General features: G+C 36.4%; 1 protein-coding gene across 3 annotated transcripts in view; it reads left to right on the forward strand.

Moving 5' to 3' along the window:
• TSC22D1 (TSC22 domain family member 1) overlaps positions 1–17,012 on the forward strand; it is a 154,551-nt gene that overhangs the window by 38,010 nt on the left and 99,529 nt on the right. Inside the window, exon 2 of one of the 3 annotated variants that reach the window (XM_049852932.1) lies at positions 12,600–14,977. The exons of the other annotated variants lie outside the window; for them this stretch is intronic. Coding sequence (XP_049708889.1) covers positions 12,600–12,612 — 13 coding nt within the window. The 3' untranslated portion in view covers positions 12,613–14,977. Of the gene's footprint in view, positions 1–12,599; positions 14,978–17,012 lie in introns of those variants that run through there. 3 annotated transcript variants of the gene reach the window in all.

Raw genomic sequence — 17,012 nt, forward strand, 5'->3', positions numbered from 1 at the left:
ATGAGAAAGTTGATGTACACTAGTGATAGAACTATTTCCGGAGGAAGCAGGATCAATGCTTGGGATGCTCTCTCAGGGTAAAATGGTAATCCAGAATTTGCTCCCATGTCCTTTTTTTTTTTTATTTGAAAATACCTTAGAAATTATTTAGCACCCTTGTCTTGCATATAATCGACAAGCAGAAGTATCACATACATTCCCTGTATCACAGTTGTCAGGACCTAGCTGTCTTGACCACTGTCTCAGAGATCCATACTACTTTTACTGCTTGCTCATATTGATCATGGTTTTAGACTACGTAGAGCAAGTCCGATCTCCTTCAGATAGGGCAGCCTTTCAGGTATTTGAAGATAGTGGGTAACACCGCATCAATTCCAAGCCTAAATACGTCCCTACCCCTGCCCCAGGTTAAGCACTCTCATTTTCTTAGCACTTACTCATGTGGCATGGTTTTGGAATCCTTAGAGATTTCATAGATGTTGTGTTAATGTGGTTCACTCACCATTATTTCACTTAGTGTGTAACGCTAAAACGGCAGTAAGCCTTCATCAGCCTGGGCTGTTATTACACATGCCCTTATGTTGTGTGTGGCCCTGGAATAGTCATACCACTTTATATGATCTTACATATTTACCCAGTAAGGTGCTTAATTTTACATTTGTTAAGATTCTGTTAGGAAAAGAAATAAAGTGATATTCGAAATAATTTTGTTTCTAAAAATCTGTAGTCTGTTTAGACAAAGCCTGGTATGTTAATGTGCAGTTCAGCGAAAAAGAAAAAATAGCTGAGACCTTGGGAAATCATAGTTAATGAAAGTACAATCTGCATTTAAGTTACTTTGGTTTGCTTGGAGCCCTGGTGGCACAGTAGTGGTTAAGAGCTCGGCTGCAAACGAAAAGGTTAGCAGTTCAAATCTACTAGCCGGTCCTTGGAAACTCAATGGGGCAGTTCAGCTGTGTTGTATAGGGTCGCTATGAGTTGGATTGACCTGACGGTAATGGGTTTTGGTTTTGCTTGATGCTGACTTAAACAGCTATAAATTCTTTATTAAATGTTTTGTGTCATGTAAAACATTATTTTTCAGATTGTCGTTGCTAAATTAAGGGTAACCGGGCTCACTGGAACTAAACTTGTCACATGACTGGCATTGAGGAGAAAGTAAAATTACATTTAGTAACATAATTAAAATCAGAAATGGCAGGCAGTGCTTCAGTGGAAAAGTTTGAGAAATATCCCTAATAGCAGAAGATGGTCAAGAAGTGGCCCTGAAGTCTGGAAATGTGGCCTAAATTCTAATGCAAGCATAGTCTTATGCTGCATCTTAAAAATTAGTGCAGATGTTCTGCTGCAGCAGTGTTGTTTCGGTCTAACAGTTTTTTAAACTACCAGTGAAAGGGTTTAGCTTTGCTTCCCCAGGTCTTAAGAGTTCCAGAGCAACGTGTTTATGGTTGCATCTACCTCTAAGGGTGCAAATACCCTTGTTTGAGAAATAACTGGTTTGAGATACAGGGTCTATTCTATCGTACATGACTTAGAGTTTTATGGAAAATGAGGAAGAAAGAGAAATATTTACGTGCCTACTATGTGCACCTTTGACTAGGTGCTCTGCATATACAATCTCATTTACATAACAAGTTTGTGAGTAAAGTGATCATTTTTCCCATTTTATAGATAGAGATAGTGAAGCTCAGAGGTTACAAAACCTACCTAAGGGCATATCATCAGGAAGCAACAGAGATGGCATTTGAAAGCAGATCTGCCAAAATCTAAAAGCTTCTGTTGTGACTGATTTTGAAACATTGTTGCCAAAAAGTGCATATTTCCAGTAAAAATTTTATGTAGAACCTCAATGTTTAAATTAGAGAAAAAAGATTTTACTTAGTATGCATTTTTTTAAAGTTCGAATTTGCCTTCTGTTACTTTGGACTCTAACAGAAGTAATGACATTCTACTCAGAGCCATCTAAATTTAAACCATTATAGTTATTTAATTTGATTTAATCCTTATTAAGCATCCAGCTACTAAATTTCGTATAAAGAGAGTGAGAGCAATGAAAGCTGGCAAATTTAAAAGATGAAATTGGAGACTAAATAGATAGTAGTTATGGCATCCAGTTTCTGTATTTTGTGTGTGGCTTGCATTTGAGATCTCTGCGTATTTACTGTATGAGTAGGAAGTACACGATAAATTTTTTAAAAGTTTATTAAATAAGCTGTTGATTAAAGCAAATTGAAATTTTCATTAGAGGAATGTGTATATTTGTGTACCAACCCATGACCTAAGATTAAAATATAAGATTAAATAGTTGGTATAAAAGATTAAGTATATTTACCATGATTTGATAGTAATTTTTTCTGATTAAAGTGAGTATGAAAGGGTGTGCAGGGTTTTCTATTTTAATCTTGCAAATAAGATAGCTGGAGATTTTTTCTTAAAAATACTACCAATAAATAAATACTATCAAGTATATGCCCTAACTGGCATATTGCTGCCTTGTATAAATTACCAGTGTGATCAAATCACATTTTTTTCTAGCAATTACTGTTTATTTAACTTGAATTAAATGGCTGTCCATTTACCAAGTAAATCTATCATGTGATAAATATTGTTAAATTCTGGGGGAGGAAGAAGTGAGGTAAGTGGAATTTCCTACACCTATCGTATAAAAACTCTATGGGGCAGTTCTACTCTGTCTTCCAGGGTCTCTATGAGTCAGAATCGACTGGACGGCACTGGATTTGGTTTTGGTTATCATATAAAAATAAGCATTTTACATACATTAACTCCCCTACCTCTAGTTTTCTTCATCTGGATAACTTAAAACATACCAAGATGATAATTTTTCATAACTACCCATTTGTAGTCTAGTCCCATGGTATTCTAAGTGGGGCTTATGATCCATTAGAGTAGGGGAAGAAAGTATTAAAATTTTTTCCATTTAATAATATCCTTTAAAATTGTGTAAACAGTGTACGTAATATTAGTGAACTTAATTTATAAATAAAACATGCTTTTTTTTTTTTTTTAATTTAAGGGCACATTAAAATAAGGTTTTGACCACTGGTTTAATCCAGCCTCCCCCTCTGATTATTGAGGGAGGATAAAATTAAGAGAGGTGAAGATTAGCTCGATTTTATGCCCAACTTCATGACATCACATTCGTTAGTCCTGAGCATAGAATATAAAGTTAGTTGCAAAGGAAAAATTGGAATCTGTCTTCTGACTCTCAGTCCCTTTTTTTTTTTTTTTTTACACATGACGTGTCTGTTACACAATATGTGTACTTTTTCCTGTTGCAGTTAGCATTTTCTAAAAGCTGATTTGTACAATTTTATAATCCTGTAGATTACATAGAATCAGCTAAAAACCTCAAACCAATAAAGCAGAACAGTTGAGGGCTGAAATGGTTCTGCAATGAAATCATACCAATTTGTTCAATGCCCTCTATATTTCCAGGATGTTTGATATATGTTCATAACTTAGATATTCTTTCAAACTACTAGTTTCTGTTAGCTAGTTTTAGATGCTTCACATTTATTAGCTATTTGAGAAATTCTCAGGGTCTCAAAATGACTGTATACATGTCAAATAGGAGCTTTGCCGTGGCTGTATATTGTACCAACAAGGTTAAAATATACTGGGTCATGTTGTGAAAGGACTTTGTTTTACTTTACAAAGGCCTGTTTTAATTTTTGCATTTAAATATTTCTATTCTTAAGACAATGGGAAGGTTGTGTACGTTCAGTATCTTTATTTTTAAAGCTACCTTAGATCACTGAGAGTTACAGGTGATAGTATTAAATGAAACAGTTGAAATAATTCAAGTACGCAATAACATTGAGGATAAGTAGAGATGCCATTATTTAAATTTGTACAATGCATTGCAGTTTATAAAACCTTTTCACGTAGTTTTTTTCAACTATACTGGGTATTTAGACTAATTTTTTTTTTTTTTTTTGAGAAGAGATTATTACTGTATGGGCTCTGTGGGAGCATCACATTAGTTAGTCCTGAGCATAGAATATAAAAATAAAATAGGGTGAAGAATTGCTTTTAATACGAAATGTGTCCAAATAGGTGCCTTACTTGTTTTCATATATTGGTGTACTTTAAACGAAGAATACTTGTTCTCTAATCAGGTGCCCTAGCAACTTCAGTTTAGTTTGGATCCTAACACTTAGAAGAAATCATGCTCTGTAAAGCGCCATTTAAACCATTACTGTTATTTAATTTGGTTTATTTAATCTTTATTGAGCATCCACCTACTAAATGTCATGCATCTCACCAATCATTGGAAATATTAAGATGCTTCTACCCGACGCCTCTCAAAAGCTTTCATTGTTCTTTTGAGTCTGGATCTATCTCATGTCTTCTGAAGGACTTGTGGCTTTAGTATTCCCTCTTTCCCTTCCATCAGCAAATCTCCTCCATCTACTAGATCATTCCCAAAACCCACTGCCATCAATTCTGACTCATAGTGACCCTATAGGGCAGAGTAGAAGTGCCCCATAGAGTTCCCAAGGAGTCCCTGGCAGATCTGAACTGCTGACCTCTTGGTTACCAGCCGTAGCACTTAACCACTATGCCACCAGGGTTTCCAGATCATTCCCACCAGCATGGAGATATGCTTGCATATCATAAGAAAATGAAACCACCTCACCTTGACCTTTTAACCCCTTTAACTTACCTAGTTCTCTACTTCCTTTCATTACCAAGAGTTGTCTACTCATGCCGTTAGTTAAAATTCTTAAACTTTACTTTTCAATCCATTCCGACCTGGCTTTTGCTTCTAAAACTGCTCTTGTCAAAGTCACCAAGGTCCTTCCTATTGCCACATCCTGTGAACACTTACCTGTCTCTTCTTTCTTGATCTTTTAGCAGTATTTATTAAAGTCAAACATGTACATTTTAAAAACATCCTGTCTTGGCTATCATGATACCATGCACTTCTGGTTTTCTTTCCAGCCTTTGGAGTTGCTGTTGCAGGCTCTCAATCTTTGATCCAACTATGGAATGTGCTTGAAATCTCAGTCCTTGAGTCTTTTTCCTAACTCTTCTCCATTTACACTTACGATGGTCTTATCCATTCCCATGGCTTAATACTTTTTGTCAGGTCTCCAAATCTTTCTCCTGCCCAGCCACTTCCTCAGAGCTCCAGTCTTGATACCCACTTGGATAACAAAAAAACTAAGTTATCAATCCTGAACTGTTTTTGTCTTCCTCACCACTGTTCATCTAGTTATTTATGGCAAAAAAACTTGGAGCTATTCTTGATTTTTTTTTTCCCTGCCTCACTTTTCATATACAATCCACTAGTTACAAAAATTAATTTTGGGGGGCTTTTTTTAACTTTGGAAAGAACAGTTCAAATTTATAGGGAAATATAGCAGAAGATAACAGAATACCCATATACCACCTTTCTCCCACACAGTTTCCCCTAATATTAATATCTTATATTGGTGTGATGTATTTGTTGTAGTTGAACCAATATTGATAAGTTATTAATTGAAGTCCTACCATTCTGTAGGTTTTGCCAAATACGTAATGCCATATATCCCATCCACCCTTATGGTATCAGAGAATATCACTGCCCTAAAAATCTCGTGTACTGCACTTACTCATCCCTCCCCCTGAACTGATAACCACTGATCATTTTACTGTCTCCATAGTGGTGCCTTTTCCAGAAGGAAATCATGTAACCTTTTTACACTGGCTTCTTTCATTTAACAGTATGCATTTTAGGTCCTCCATGTCTTTTTGTGATTTGGTAGTTCATTTTATAACTAATACTCCATTGTATGGATGCACCCCAATTTGTTTATCCATTCACCTATTGAAGGACATCTTGGTTGCTTCCAATTTTTGACAATTATGAATAAAGCTGCAATAAAGATTCATGTGCAGATTTTGTGTGGACGCTTGGGTACATACGTAGATGTGTGGTTACTGGATTGTATGGTAAGCCTATGTTTAGCTTTTTAAGAAACTGCCAGACTGTCTCCAAAGTGGCTGTACTATTGTATACTCCCACCAGCAGTGAATGAGAGTTCCTTTTGCCCCACACCCTCACCAGCATTGGTTGTCAGTGTTTTAGCGATTCTAATAGGTGTGTAGTGGTGTCTCATTGTTTTGCTTTGCAGTTTTTTATATGATTATTTGCCATCTGTTTATCTTTGGTGAGATATCTGTTCAGACTATTTGCCCATATTTTAATTGGATTGATTGTTTTCAAGAATCGACATCTTAATAGTGAATCAATGAACACAGAATATCTCTCCATTTAGATATTTGATTTCTTTCATCAGCATTTTACAGTTTTTCTCATATAGATCTTGTGAATATTTTGTTAGATTTAGACCTCCAAGTATTTCATTTCTTTTTGGGTGCTAATATAAATGGTGTTGTGTTTTTATTTCAAATTCCAGTTTTTCACTGTTGGTATTTAGAAAACTGATTTTCATGTATTAACCTTGTATCCTGCAACCTTACTATAATCACTTATTAGTTTCAGGAGGGTTTTTTTTTTTTTTTTGGTCTTATTCTTCAGGATTTTCTACATAGATAATCATATTATCTGAGAACAAACATAGAGTATTTCTTCCTTCCCAATCTATATACCTTTTATTGTCTTACTGAATTTGCTAGGACATCCAGTACGATGGTGAATAGGAGTGGTGAAAGGGGACATCCTTGCTTTGTTCCCTGTCTTAGGGGGAAATCATCTAGTATGTCACCGTTAAGTATGATGTTAGCTTTAGGTTTTGGTAGGTGTTTTTTCACTGAAGTAGAGGAAGTTCCCTTCTATTTTAGTTTGCCAAATACATTTATTATGAATTGGTATTGGATTTTGTCAAGTGCGTTTCCTGCATCTGTTAGTATGATCATATGATTTTTCTTCAGGCTAAAGTGTTGATGTGATGGATTACATTGATTTTTTTAACATCGGGCCAGCCTTGCACAGCTGGGATAAATCCCACTTGGTCGTGATGTATAATTCTTTTTATACAGTGTTGGAATCAATTTGCTAATATTTTGAAATTTTTTGCATCTGTATTTATGAGATATCGATACATAGTTTTCCTTGTTATGTATTTGGTTTTGTTTATTTGGGTAATTCTGGCTTCATAAGATGAGTTAGGAAGTATTCCCTCTGCTTTTATTTTCTGGGAGAGATTGTAGTGAATAGGCATCATTTCATTTTTAAAGGTTTGTTAGAATTCACCAGTGAAATCATCCAGGCTTGGTGTTTTTTGTTTTGGAAGGTCATTAATTGTTCAATAGATATAGGCCTATTCAGGTTATCTGTTTCTTCCTGTGTGACTTTCTGTCTTTCAAGGAATTGATCCAGTTCATATAAATTATCAAATTTGTAGACACAGAATTGTTTATAATATTCCTTTATTTAAAAAAGAAAAAACCAAACCCAGTGCCGTCGAGTCATTTCCGACACATAGTAACCCTATAGGACAGAGTAGAACTGCTCCATAGGGTTTCCGAGGAGCGCCTCGTGGATTCAAACTGCCGACCCTTTGGTTAGCAGCTGTAGCAGTTAACCACTATGCCACCAGGGTTTCCATTCCTTTATTATCCTTTAAAAATCCATGAAATAGTAGTGATGGCTTTTCTTTCATTTCTGAAATTAGTAAGTTGTTGTCGTCTTTCTTTTTTCCCCCTCCTTGGTTAGCCTAGCTAGAGATTTACCAATTGATCTTTTCCAAGAACTAGATTTTGGTCTTGTCTGTTTCCCTCTATCGTTTTCCTGTTTTTAATTTCATTGATTTTTGTTCAAATTTTTATTATTTTTTCTTCTATTTGGATTTAATTTGCTCCTTCTGGTTTCATAAAGTGGTGGAAGCTTAGATCATTGATTTTACATCTTTTTCTTTTCTAATGTGTGTATACATGAGGCTGTAAATTTCTCTTCAAACACTGCTTTTGTTGCATTCCACAACTTTTGATAAGTTGTATTTTTTCCTTCTAATTGAAATTTTTTTTTTTTTTAATTTCTTAGACTTCTTCTCTGACTCATATTTTATTTAGAAGCATGTTTAGCCTCAAATATTTTGGGGTTTTTCAGCTGTGTCTTACTAATTTCTATTTTAATTCCCTTGTCTGAAAGCATACTTTGTATGATTTCAATTCTTTTGTATTAAGATGTATTTTATGGTCCACAATATGGCCTGTCTTGGTGAATGTTCCATTTGAGCTTGAGAAAAATGTATATTCTGTTGTTTTTGGGTGAAGTATTCTGAAAATGTTAATTAGATCCAACTGATTGATAATGCTGTTTAGTTCAACTATATCCTGTTTGATTTTCTGCTGAATCTGTCAATTACTGATAGAGGGGAGTTGAAATTTCCAAGTATGATAGTGGATTTGTCTGTTTCTCCTTACAGTTGTATTCTTTTTTCCCCGTGTACTTTGACACTCTGTTGTTAGGTGTATACCTATTAAGGATTGTTGTATCTTCTTGGAAAACTGACCCTTTATCATTATGTAACGCTCTTCTTCATGCCTGATAATTTTCCTTTCTCTGAAACCTACTTTGTCCAAATTAATATAGCTACTCCAGCTTTCTTTTGATTAATGTTAGCATGTAATATCTTCATCCATTTACTTTTAATCTCTCTGTGTCTTTATATTTAAAGTGGATTTCTTACATAGTGGGGTCTTTTTTTTTTTTTTTTTAATCTACTCTGATTGTCTTTTAATTGGTCTGTTTAGACCATTCACATTTAAATTGATTATTGATATAGTTGAATTAATATCTTCCATATTTTTTAACCTGTTTTTTGTTGCCCTTGTTCTCTGTTTCTTTTTTGGTCTTTCACTCTTTTCTGCCTTCTTTGGTTTTAATTGAGCATCTTATCTGATTCTGTTTTCTCTCTTCTCTTAGTGTATTAATTATACTTTTAAAAAAATTTTAGTGGTTGCCCTAGAGCTTGCAATATACCTTTACAACTAATCTACTTTCAAATACTGGTGTGCAGGTGCCTTACAACAGAGTATTCGTAACTCCTCCCTCTTGTCCCTTACAACATGGCTGTTGTTCATTTCACTTTTCTTAAGTTATAATCATCCAGCATATTGTTGCATTATTATTTTGAACATACAGTTATTTGGTAGATCAGTAAAGAGTAGGAAAAGTAGGAAATCTTATGCCTTCACTTATTTCTTCTTGACCATTCTTCCATTCTTTATGTAGATCAAAGTTTCTGACCTAATACTTTCCTTCTATCTGAAGAATTTCTTTTAACTTTTGCGAGGCAGGTCTAATGGTGACAAATTCCCTCAATTTTTGTTTGAGAAATTTTTCATTTTTCCTCCTGTTTTGAAGGATTTCACTTGGTACAAAATTCTAGACTGGTGGTGTTTTTCTTTTAACATTTTAAATATTCTACTCTCTTCTTGTTTGCATGGTATCTAAAGAGAAATCCAATGTAATTCTTATCCTTTTTCCTCTCCTGTAGGTAAGGTGTTCTTCCCCTCTGGCTTCTTGCAAGATCTTTCCTTTGTATTTGATCTTCTACAGTTTGAATATGATATGGCCAGGTGTGGATGTTTTGGTATTTATTCTGCTTGGTGTTTTCTGAGCTTCCTGAATCTGTGATGTGGTGTCTGTCAATGATTTTGTAAAGTTTTCAGCCATTATTACTTAAAATATTTCTTCTGTTCCTTTCTTGTTATCTTCTCTTCTGATATTCCCATTATGCATGTGTTAAAACTTTTTTGTAATTGTCCCACAATTTTTAAATTATCTGTTCAGTTTTTTTCCCCCTCCCTCTTTGCTTTTCAGTTTGGGAAGTTTCTATTGACATATCTTAATGCTCAGTGTTTTTTCCCTTGATTGCGTCAAGTCTACTGATGAGCCCATCAGTAACATTCTTCACTTTGGTTACATTGTTTCTGATTTCTAGCATTTTGTTTTTTATTCTTATAATTTCCATCTCTCTGCTTATATTACCCATCTGTTCTTGCAGATTGCCCACTTTTTCCATTAGCACCCTTAGCATATCATCATCCAAACCAAAAAACCACACCCATTGCCGTTGAGTTGATTCTGGCTCATAACGACCCTATAAGACAGAGTAGAACTGCCCATAGAGTTTCCAAGGAGTGCCTGGTGGCTTTGAACTGCCAACCCTTTGGTTAGCAGCTGTAGCACTTAACACTGCACCACCAGGTTGTAAATTCCTGGCCTGGTAGTTTCAAAATCTCTGCCATATCTGAGTCTACTTCTGATGCTTGATCTGTCTCTTTAGACTGCTTGTATCTTTTTTTACACTTTTTTGTTGAAAGCTGAACATGCTGTACCAGGTAAAAGAAACAGATAAATAGACCTTTCGTGTGAGGTTTTATGTTTATTTGACTACAACTTACGGGTTGTTTACTTTAACTGTAGGTGTCAAAGGCTAAAATTTCCTCTGGTTACCTGGTTTTTGTTTTCTCTGTTGTCTGTAGGCTTCTCTAGAGACTTCTGAATAAAGGGTTGAACCTTATGATCTTTTCGTTCCTATCCCCTAGTATTCATACAGGAGCCCTGCTGATGTGGTGGTAAGGTATGAGGGGAGCAGAAGTGTTCTATAATCCCATGATTAGTTCTCAGTGCTTTAGTGAGCCTGTGCCCCTGAACTATGACCTTCACAAGTGCTTATCAGCTTCCCCTCCCCACTCCTTAGGTGAGACAAAAAGGTTATAGGGGGCTAGATTTGGGTATCTCCCTTCTCCCCTGTTGAAGGGTAAAGGGGACTACTGTTGGGTATTTCCTGTCCCCCCCCCCCCCCCGCTGTAAAAGGCTAGAGGGGGTTGGAGTTGGGTACTTTCCTTCCCTCAGGTTGGTTAGGCTCTGGTAAAATAGTTCCCCCCACCCGGGACAGGCCTTTTAGTAAGGAAAACAAAACAGTGGGCATATTTCAAAATGGTTACTTTTACTATCCTCTGCTGGAAGCAAGAGGGGATTTTCTTCCAGTCTTCACAGTGAGAACTTGGTGGGACGCCTGGTGGAGGTAATACTCAGAAGTGTGGGGGCCCTCCAAGACTAGGTCCCCCCGGAGTTCTCTCAAGCTAGCCTGCACTGAGCCTCTAGCAACTGCAGCTTAAGTATCCCCGCTGGTACTGACTCCAGTACTAGCTCCAGGGGAGACCGGCTACTGTATGTAAGTTGTGTCTACCTCTCCAGTTTTGGGAACAGTGCCTTGCCCTGTGACCTCGATTGTCATATGGATCTAAAAAGAATTGTTATTTTTTCATTTATTCAGATTCTTTTCTTGGTAGGGCTGGGAAGGATGATTTTCAAGCTCTTCACATGTCAGAAGAAAAACCAAAAGTTGCTCATTCATATTTAGCACTGAAAATATTCTATTTTATGTTCATACATATGTTTATCCATTCATGTATTAAAGGATATTTTGGTTACTTCCAGGTTTTGGTGGTTACGAATAAGGCTGCTATAAACATTCATGTGCTGGTTTTGTGTGGATATATGTTTTCAGATCAGTTGGGTAAATACATAGGAGCACAATTGCTGGATCATATGGTCAGACTATGTTTAGCTTTGTAAGAGACTGCCAAATTGGAGAGAAAGGCAGATAAAGAGAATCAGAGCTTACCTGGAACAGAAGCCCGGGAATAGAAGCCCTCAGCTGGAGCCCCTTTCTGGCCCTTCCCCCACTCGTACTATTTAGATCTTTAGCTTGAATGTTTCCTCTTCAGAGGTGCCTTCTCTAGTCACTATATCTAAACGTATAGTTCTACCCCTTGACTTTAATTCTCTAACATTACATTGATTTCTTCCTACTCTTTTTCTGAACTTGAAAGCATACATCATTTGTTTATTACCCAACTTCCTGAAACCGGGGTTCGTGTCTGCCTTGCTTACCGTTGTAGTTTTTGGCACCTGGCACATTTTGTGCAGCATAGTAAGCCGTGATAACAAATATTTCAATGAGAAAAGACATAGGCAGCCTTTGAGCTGCTCAAGTCTATGAAGGAGATACACACATAAATAGATAAATTGCAATACCACTTTTTTGCTGTTAGCTGCTGTCAGGTTATCCCCCAACTCACAGGGACCCCATACACCATGGAAAAAAATGCTACCCAGTTCTGTGCCATCCCATGATTGGTTGTGGATTGGAGTGTTGTGATCCATAGAATTTTTGTTGGCTGATTTTTGTAAGTAGATCTCCAGGCCTTCTTTCCTAGCCCGTCTTAGTCTGGAAGCTCTGCTGAAAACCGCTCACATCATAGCAGCATGCAGGCCTCCACTGACAGACGGGTAGTGGCTGTGCATGAAGTGCGTTGCCTGGGAATTGAACACAGTTATCTCGCATGGAAGGCAGGAATTCACCACTGAACCCTAATGCCCCAATGCACTTCAGTACTGTAAGAAAGTTGTTACAGTCCTGGAAAATAAGCAATAAAAGATTTAAAAAGAAAAAAAAAAACCCACAAATTTTGGGGATTTTTTTTCTCAATAGTGTGAACTGGTGATTTCAGGGGCGAATTTATGAAGTCTTATTGCCTAGTCTTATTAGTTGTGTTTGTATTTTCATTATGTGATAACATGGGATCAATAACTCTCATCCTACCTTTTCCAGACTTAGGCTCTGAAGAAACCACCAATCTGTGGTGATAATACGGGCACTGTAGGAGCACATCAGGCGACCAAGAGGTCATACAACATACTGATTGGGCATTGACTCTAGAGTCAGTGCGTGGATTTGTGTGCCCAGCGCTGCTACTCACCTTGGACAAGTCACGTAACCTCTCTGTTCCTCACTTTCCTCATCTGTAGAAGGGACTGATTAACACACCTGCCTCACAGAGTTGTTCTGAGGTTTAAACAGACTAATATATGTAAAACATGTACCAGGCACTGTAATAAACGTAAAAGTGTTTCTATTATTTAAAGGTCTCCTAATTTAACTAAAACTATTACATTAGAGTACGCTTACATTAAGTTAACGTGCAGCTTTCTCAGCTTTACAGAGAAATTAAAGCTATCAGATGGGACCTCATTCATTTATTTGTCACCAAACATAAATCTGACTTCACCACCCCTCCTGTCCTCCACCTATGTTCTGGATCTTATCCCCTCTGTTTGCTTAAATGTATTATGATACTTTCATTTTTTTCCATATTCAATGTCTTCCTTCTTTGTAGGGAAGAACCTAGATCCTTCATATACATAAAAACGTATTTGAGTCTCTCCAATTGAGAACAAAAAAACCTGCCATTGATTTATATAAAACCAGCTACTGCCCCATCTCTTCCTCTGTGTACGCAGACTTTTAACTGTCTATAATGTTCTCTCCATTTCTTCCTCCTCAACTCACTCAAATCTTGCTTCCACCCCTAATTATGTCACTGAAATATGAAGGTTACCAGTGACCTTTTCACTGACAGTTTTCATATCTTTTCATTCTTGTACTCTTTCAGCAGCAATCAACACAATTGATTACACCCTCCTCTGGTTCTCTTCCCTTTCTGGCTGGGCTGCAGATTGAGAGTTGCACACACTGATTTGCAGACTCATTCTCACTTCACCCAGCCTTTCTGTATGGGGATTTCTCAGCCTGCATCCTTGATCATCTCCCAATTCCTTGAGCATCTGTATCCATACTGCAGATTAATACCTTTATATAGATGATTTAAGTATATAACACTGGCCAGTCTTACAGATCTAACTAGCTATTTGACATGTCACTTAAAACACGATTTATGAATTTATGATCTTTAATCTGGGTTTCATTTAGCATAACTCATTTTAGTAAATGTCACCCCATCCATCCAGTTATGCACGCTGGAAACCTAGGTGTCACCCTGAATATTCCTATTCTTTATACCTCCTTTAACCAATCCATCATCCAGTCCTGTTGATTTTTGTGTCTTAAATATCTCAACAATCTGTTTTTCTGTTGTCACTACCCTGGCTCAATCCATTGTTTCCTAACCTGAACTATGACAGTGCTATTATAAGCGATCTGCTTGTATACATCCTTGTCCTAGTTGAATTCATTCTCCACAGTGTAGTCAGAGTGCTGTTTGCAAGAAATAAATTTAATAATGTTTATCTGAATAATTAAAATATTCAACTGACTTTCCATTGCTCTTAGGAAACAAAAATCCTTAATATAATTTGTGAAGACCCGAAAGCCTTAAGTCTATTTACCTCTCCAGTCTTACCTTGGATCGCTTTTTGGTCTCACTCTCCACTTTTACTCTCAATCTTACCCTTAAACGTCTCAGTGTGGTGGTCACATCTTCATCACTAGAAGGCCTCCACTGATGTTCTTGAAGAGGCTAGATTACCATTCTGTTTTCCCTCATAGTGCCATGTACCTATTGTATCATGTTTATAGTCCCAATTTTAAATTTTCGTGTGCCATTTCTCCCCCTAGCCAAAAACCTCAAGAGACTATCCTGTTTTGCTTATAACTTTTCCAGTGCTTGGCACAGTACCTTGCTTAATTTTATCAAGTCTTAAGGTGCCACCCTTATTTTTCTTTTACTAAGGGAAAAAAAGATAAAGGGAAGTGATCAATGAAAGAAGAAAGCCAATTTGAGAGAGGTGTAAAAATTTGTTGCTTAGAGTCGATGGAAGATGAGTTTGCAGTAATGTTGTTGAAAGAATTTTCTATAAAATCGAATTAACTTGAACTGTAATGTTCTCTCCCAGCCTCCTACCTTTCTATATGATTATCAAAGAAATGGTATTTTAAAAAAATTTCAAACTGTAATGTTTAGACTGACACTTTAAGAGAATTACTGGCACTTAACGATGGTTCTATTGAGGCCTTCCAAAACTGAAAAATGAGACTTGTTTCTGACTTTGCAGATAAAATATTCAACTCATTTTAATTAATTTGGCTTTAAATGTAGATTTGATTACTTTCTGAGCTTTCAAGTTTCTTTAACTTGGGATCATCTCTGGGAAGGAATATTTAGTGATAGTTTAAGAATATCACATGGATTTTTCAGTTGAGGGTGATGCATAGTGAATGATTGCTTTTTTTTTTTTTATAGCTTTTCGTTTTATTAATTGACCATTTCTTTTTTTTCTCATACTTTTGATTCTTATCGGAAGATTAACCCGCCAGAAGCATTTCTGTTTTCACTCCTCTCAGTTCAGGAGATTCTCCTCTCTACCTTGCCTGCAGAATGGTAAAAGGGCGAAAGAGGTTGTTTCCATAATAGATTTAATTTTGTGTCTTGACTCAGATTATACCTTGTATAAGAGACATTTAGAATGGAATGGCTCAGTACGCTATTTAACATATAGATTCTCAAAGGAAACTTAAAAAAATTGTAAAAAGAAAAAACCCTTTTTGTAAATTTCGGGGCTGTGTTGCTAGGGTCTGAATAACACCCTTGGTAGTCTGGCATTTGATAGTTGTAATAAACTAATCACTTCAGCCTTTGCAATCACTTAAAATACTTATTAACTGTGCATCATTGTTTTAAAATTATGTACATTATAGCAATTTGTGTTTTTCTTGTTTGAATTGCCTAGCAGTCTTCAGAACAGCTTTGTGGCAGTTGTAAGTTTAGTGCATTTTTATTCTGAAAATTGGGTAGTGCTACTTCAGTACATTACTAAACAACAAAGTATCCATTTTCAACTGTCAGAGTGGTAGTAAGATGTCCTTTAGTGGAGCAAAAAGTTCACTGATGTATTTAACTACTTTTTAAATTTTTTTGCTTTACTTTGAGAAAATGTGCATGTTTGAATTAATAGGGAATGAACCACCTCCAGCATCTTTCAAAACTTAAACATGTTTCTTTGCTAAACATAGAGCTACATTTCTTTGTTTTCTTGATTGAATTTATAGTATTTCTTTGCAAGCAGAGAATAACCTTCATATTCATCTAACGGTTAAGATAGTCACTATTATCACACTGATGAAAATTGCTGTATAAAATAATTAAGTGCTTCCCAAAACTTCTACAGCTTTATTCATAAGGATTTACTAGTTTTTCATAAGTAATTTTTATTCAGACATTTTAAGTATGCAGACTACTTTTTTAAGTTGGTGGCATTGCAATGTAAATGTATAAGTATCTTAATAAAAGTCTTCATGGAAAACGTTGCTTAATGAAAACGGACTTATGTTTTTAAATATTGTCTTGAAGAAGACGTTAAAAATAATCTTGTAATGGCTATCAGGTTTTTAAAATAGTCAGCAGCTCTGCTTCCATTTTTCATATGAATTAGTAAAACAGCCTTGATTTCCAAGTTGCAAAATTCAGTACATTAAAAAACAAAAACAAACTGATAACCTGCTAGCATTCACCTTCTTTGTTATTTGAATTTTTCCTGCTGGTGGTGGATATAGGACTAACTGATTGAAGACACGTTTTATACACATTTTCTAGTTAAGTAAATTCCAAAGGAGCCCTAGTGCCACAATGGTTAAGAGTTCAGTTGCCAACCAAAAGGTATTATAACCCACCAGTCGCTCTGCAGTAGAAAAGGCCTGGTGACGTGCTCCTGTAAAGATTGTTGTTAGGTGCCGTTGAGTCAGTCCCGACTCACAGTGACCACTGCCCAGTCCTGCGCTATCCTCACAATTGTTGCTATGTTTGAGCCCATTGTTGCAGCCACTGTGTCGATCCATCTCATTGAGGGTCTTCCTCTTTACTTTATCAAGCCTGATGTCCCTGTCTGGGAACTGGTCCCTCCTGTTAACATGTCCAAAGTACGTCAGACCATTCTCACTTCTGAGGAGCATTCTGGCTGTACTTCTTCCAAGATAAAATTAGTTTATTCTCTGGCAGTCCATGTTATATTTCATATTCTGTGCCAGCAACATAATAAAAAGCACCAATTCTTCTGTCTTCCTTTTTCATTGTCCAGTTTTTGCATTCATACAGAGGAGATTTAAAATCCCATGGCTTGAGTCAGGGCCACCTTAGTCCTCAAAGTGACATCTTTGCTTTGTAACACTTTAAAGAGGTCTTTTGCAACAGATTTGCCCTATGCAATATTCTTGACTGCTGCTTCCATGGGC

Source organism: Elephas maximus, chromosome 14 (assembly GCF_024166365.1).
Source record: "Elephas maximus indicus isolate mEleMax1 chromosome 14, mEleMax1 primary haplotype, whole genome shotgun sequence".
NCBI lineage: Eukaryota > Metazoa > Chordata > Mammalia > Proboscidea > Elephantidae > Elephas > Elephas maximus.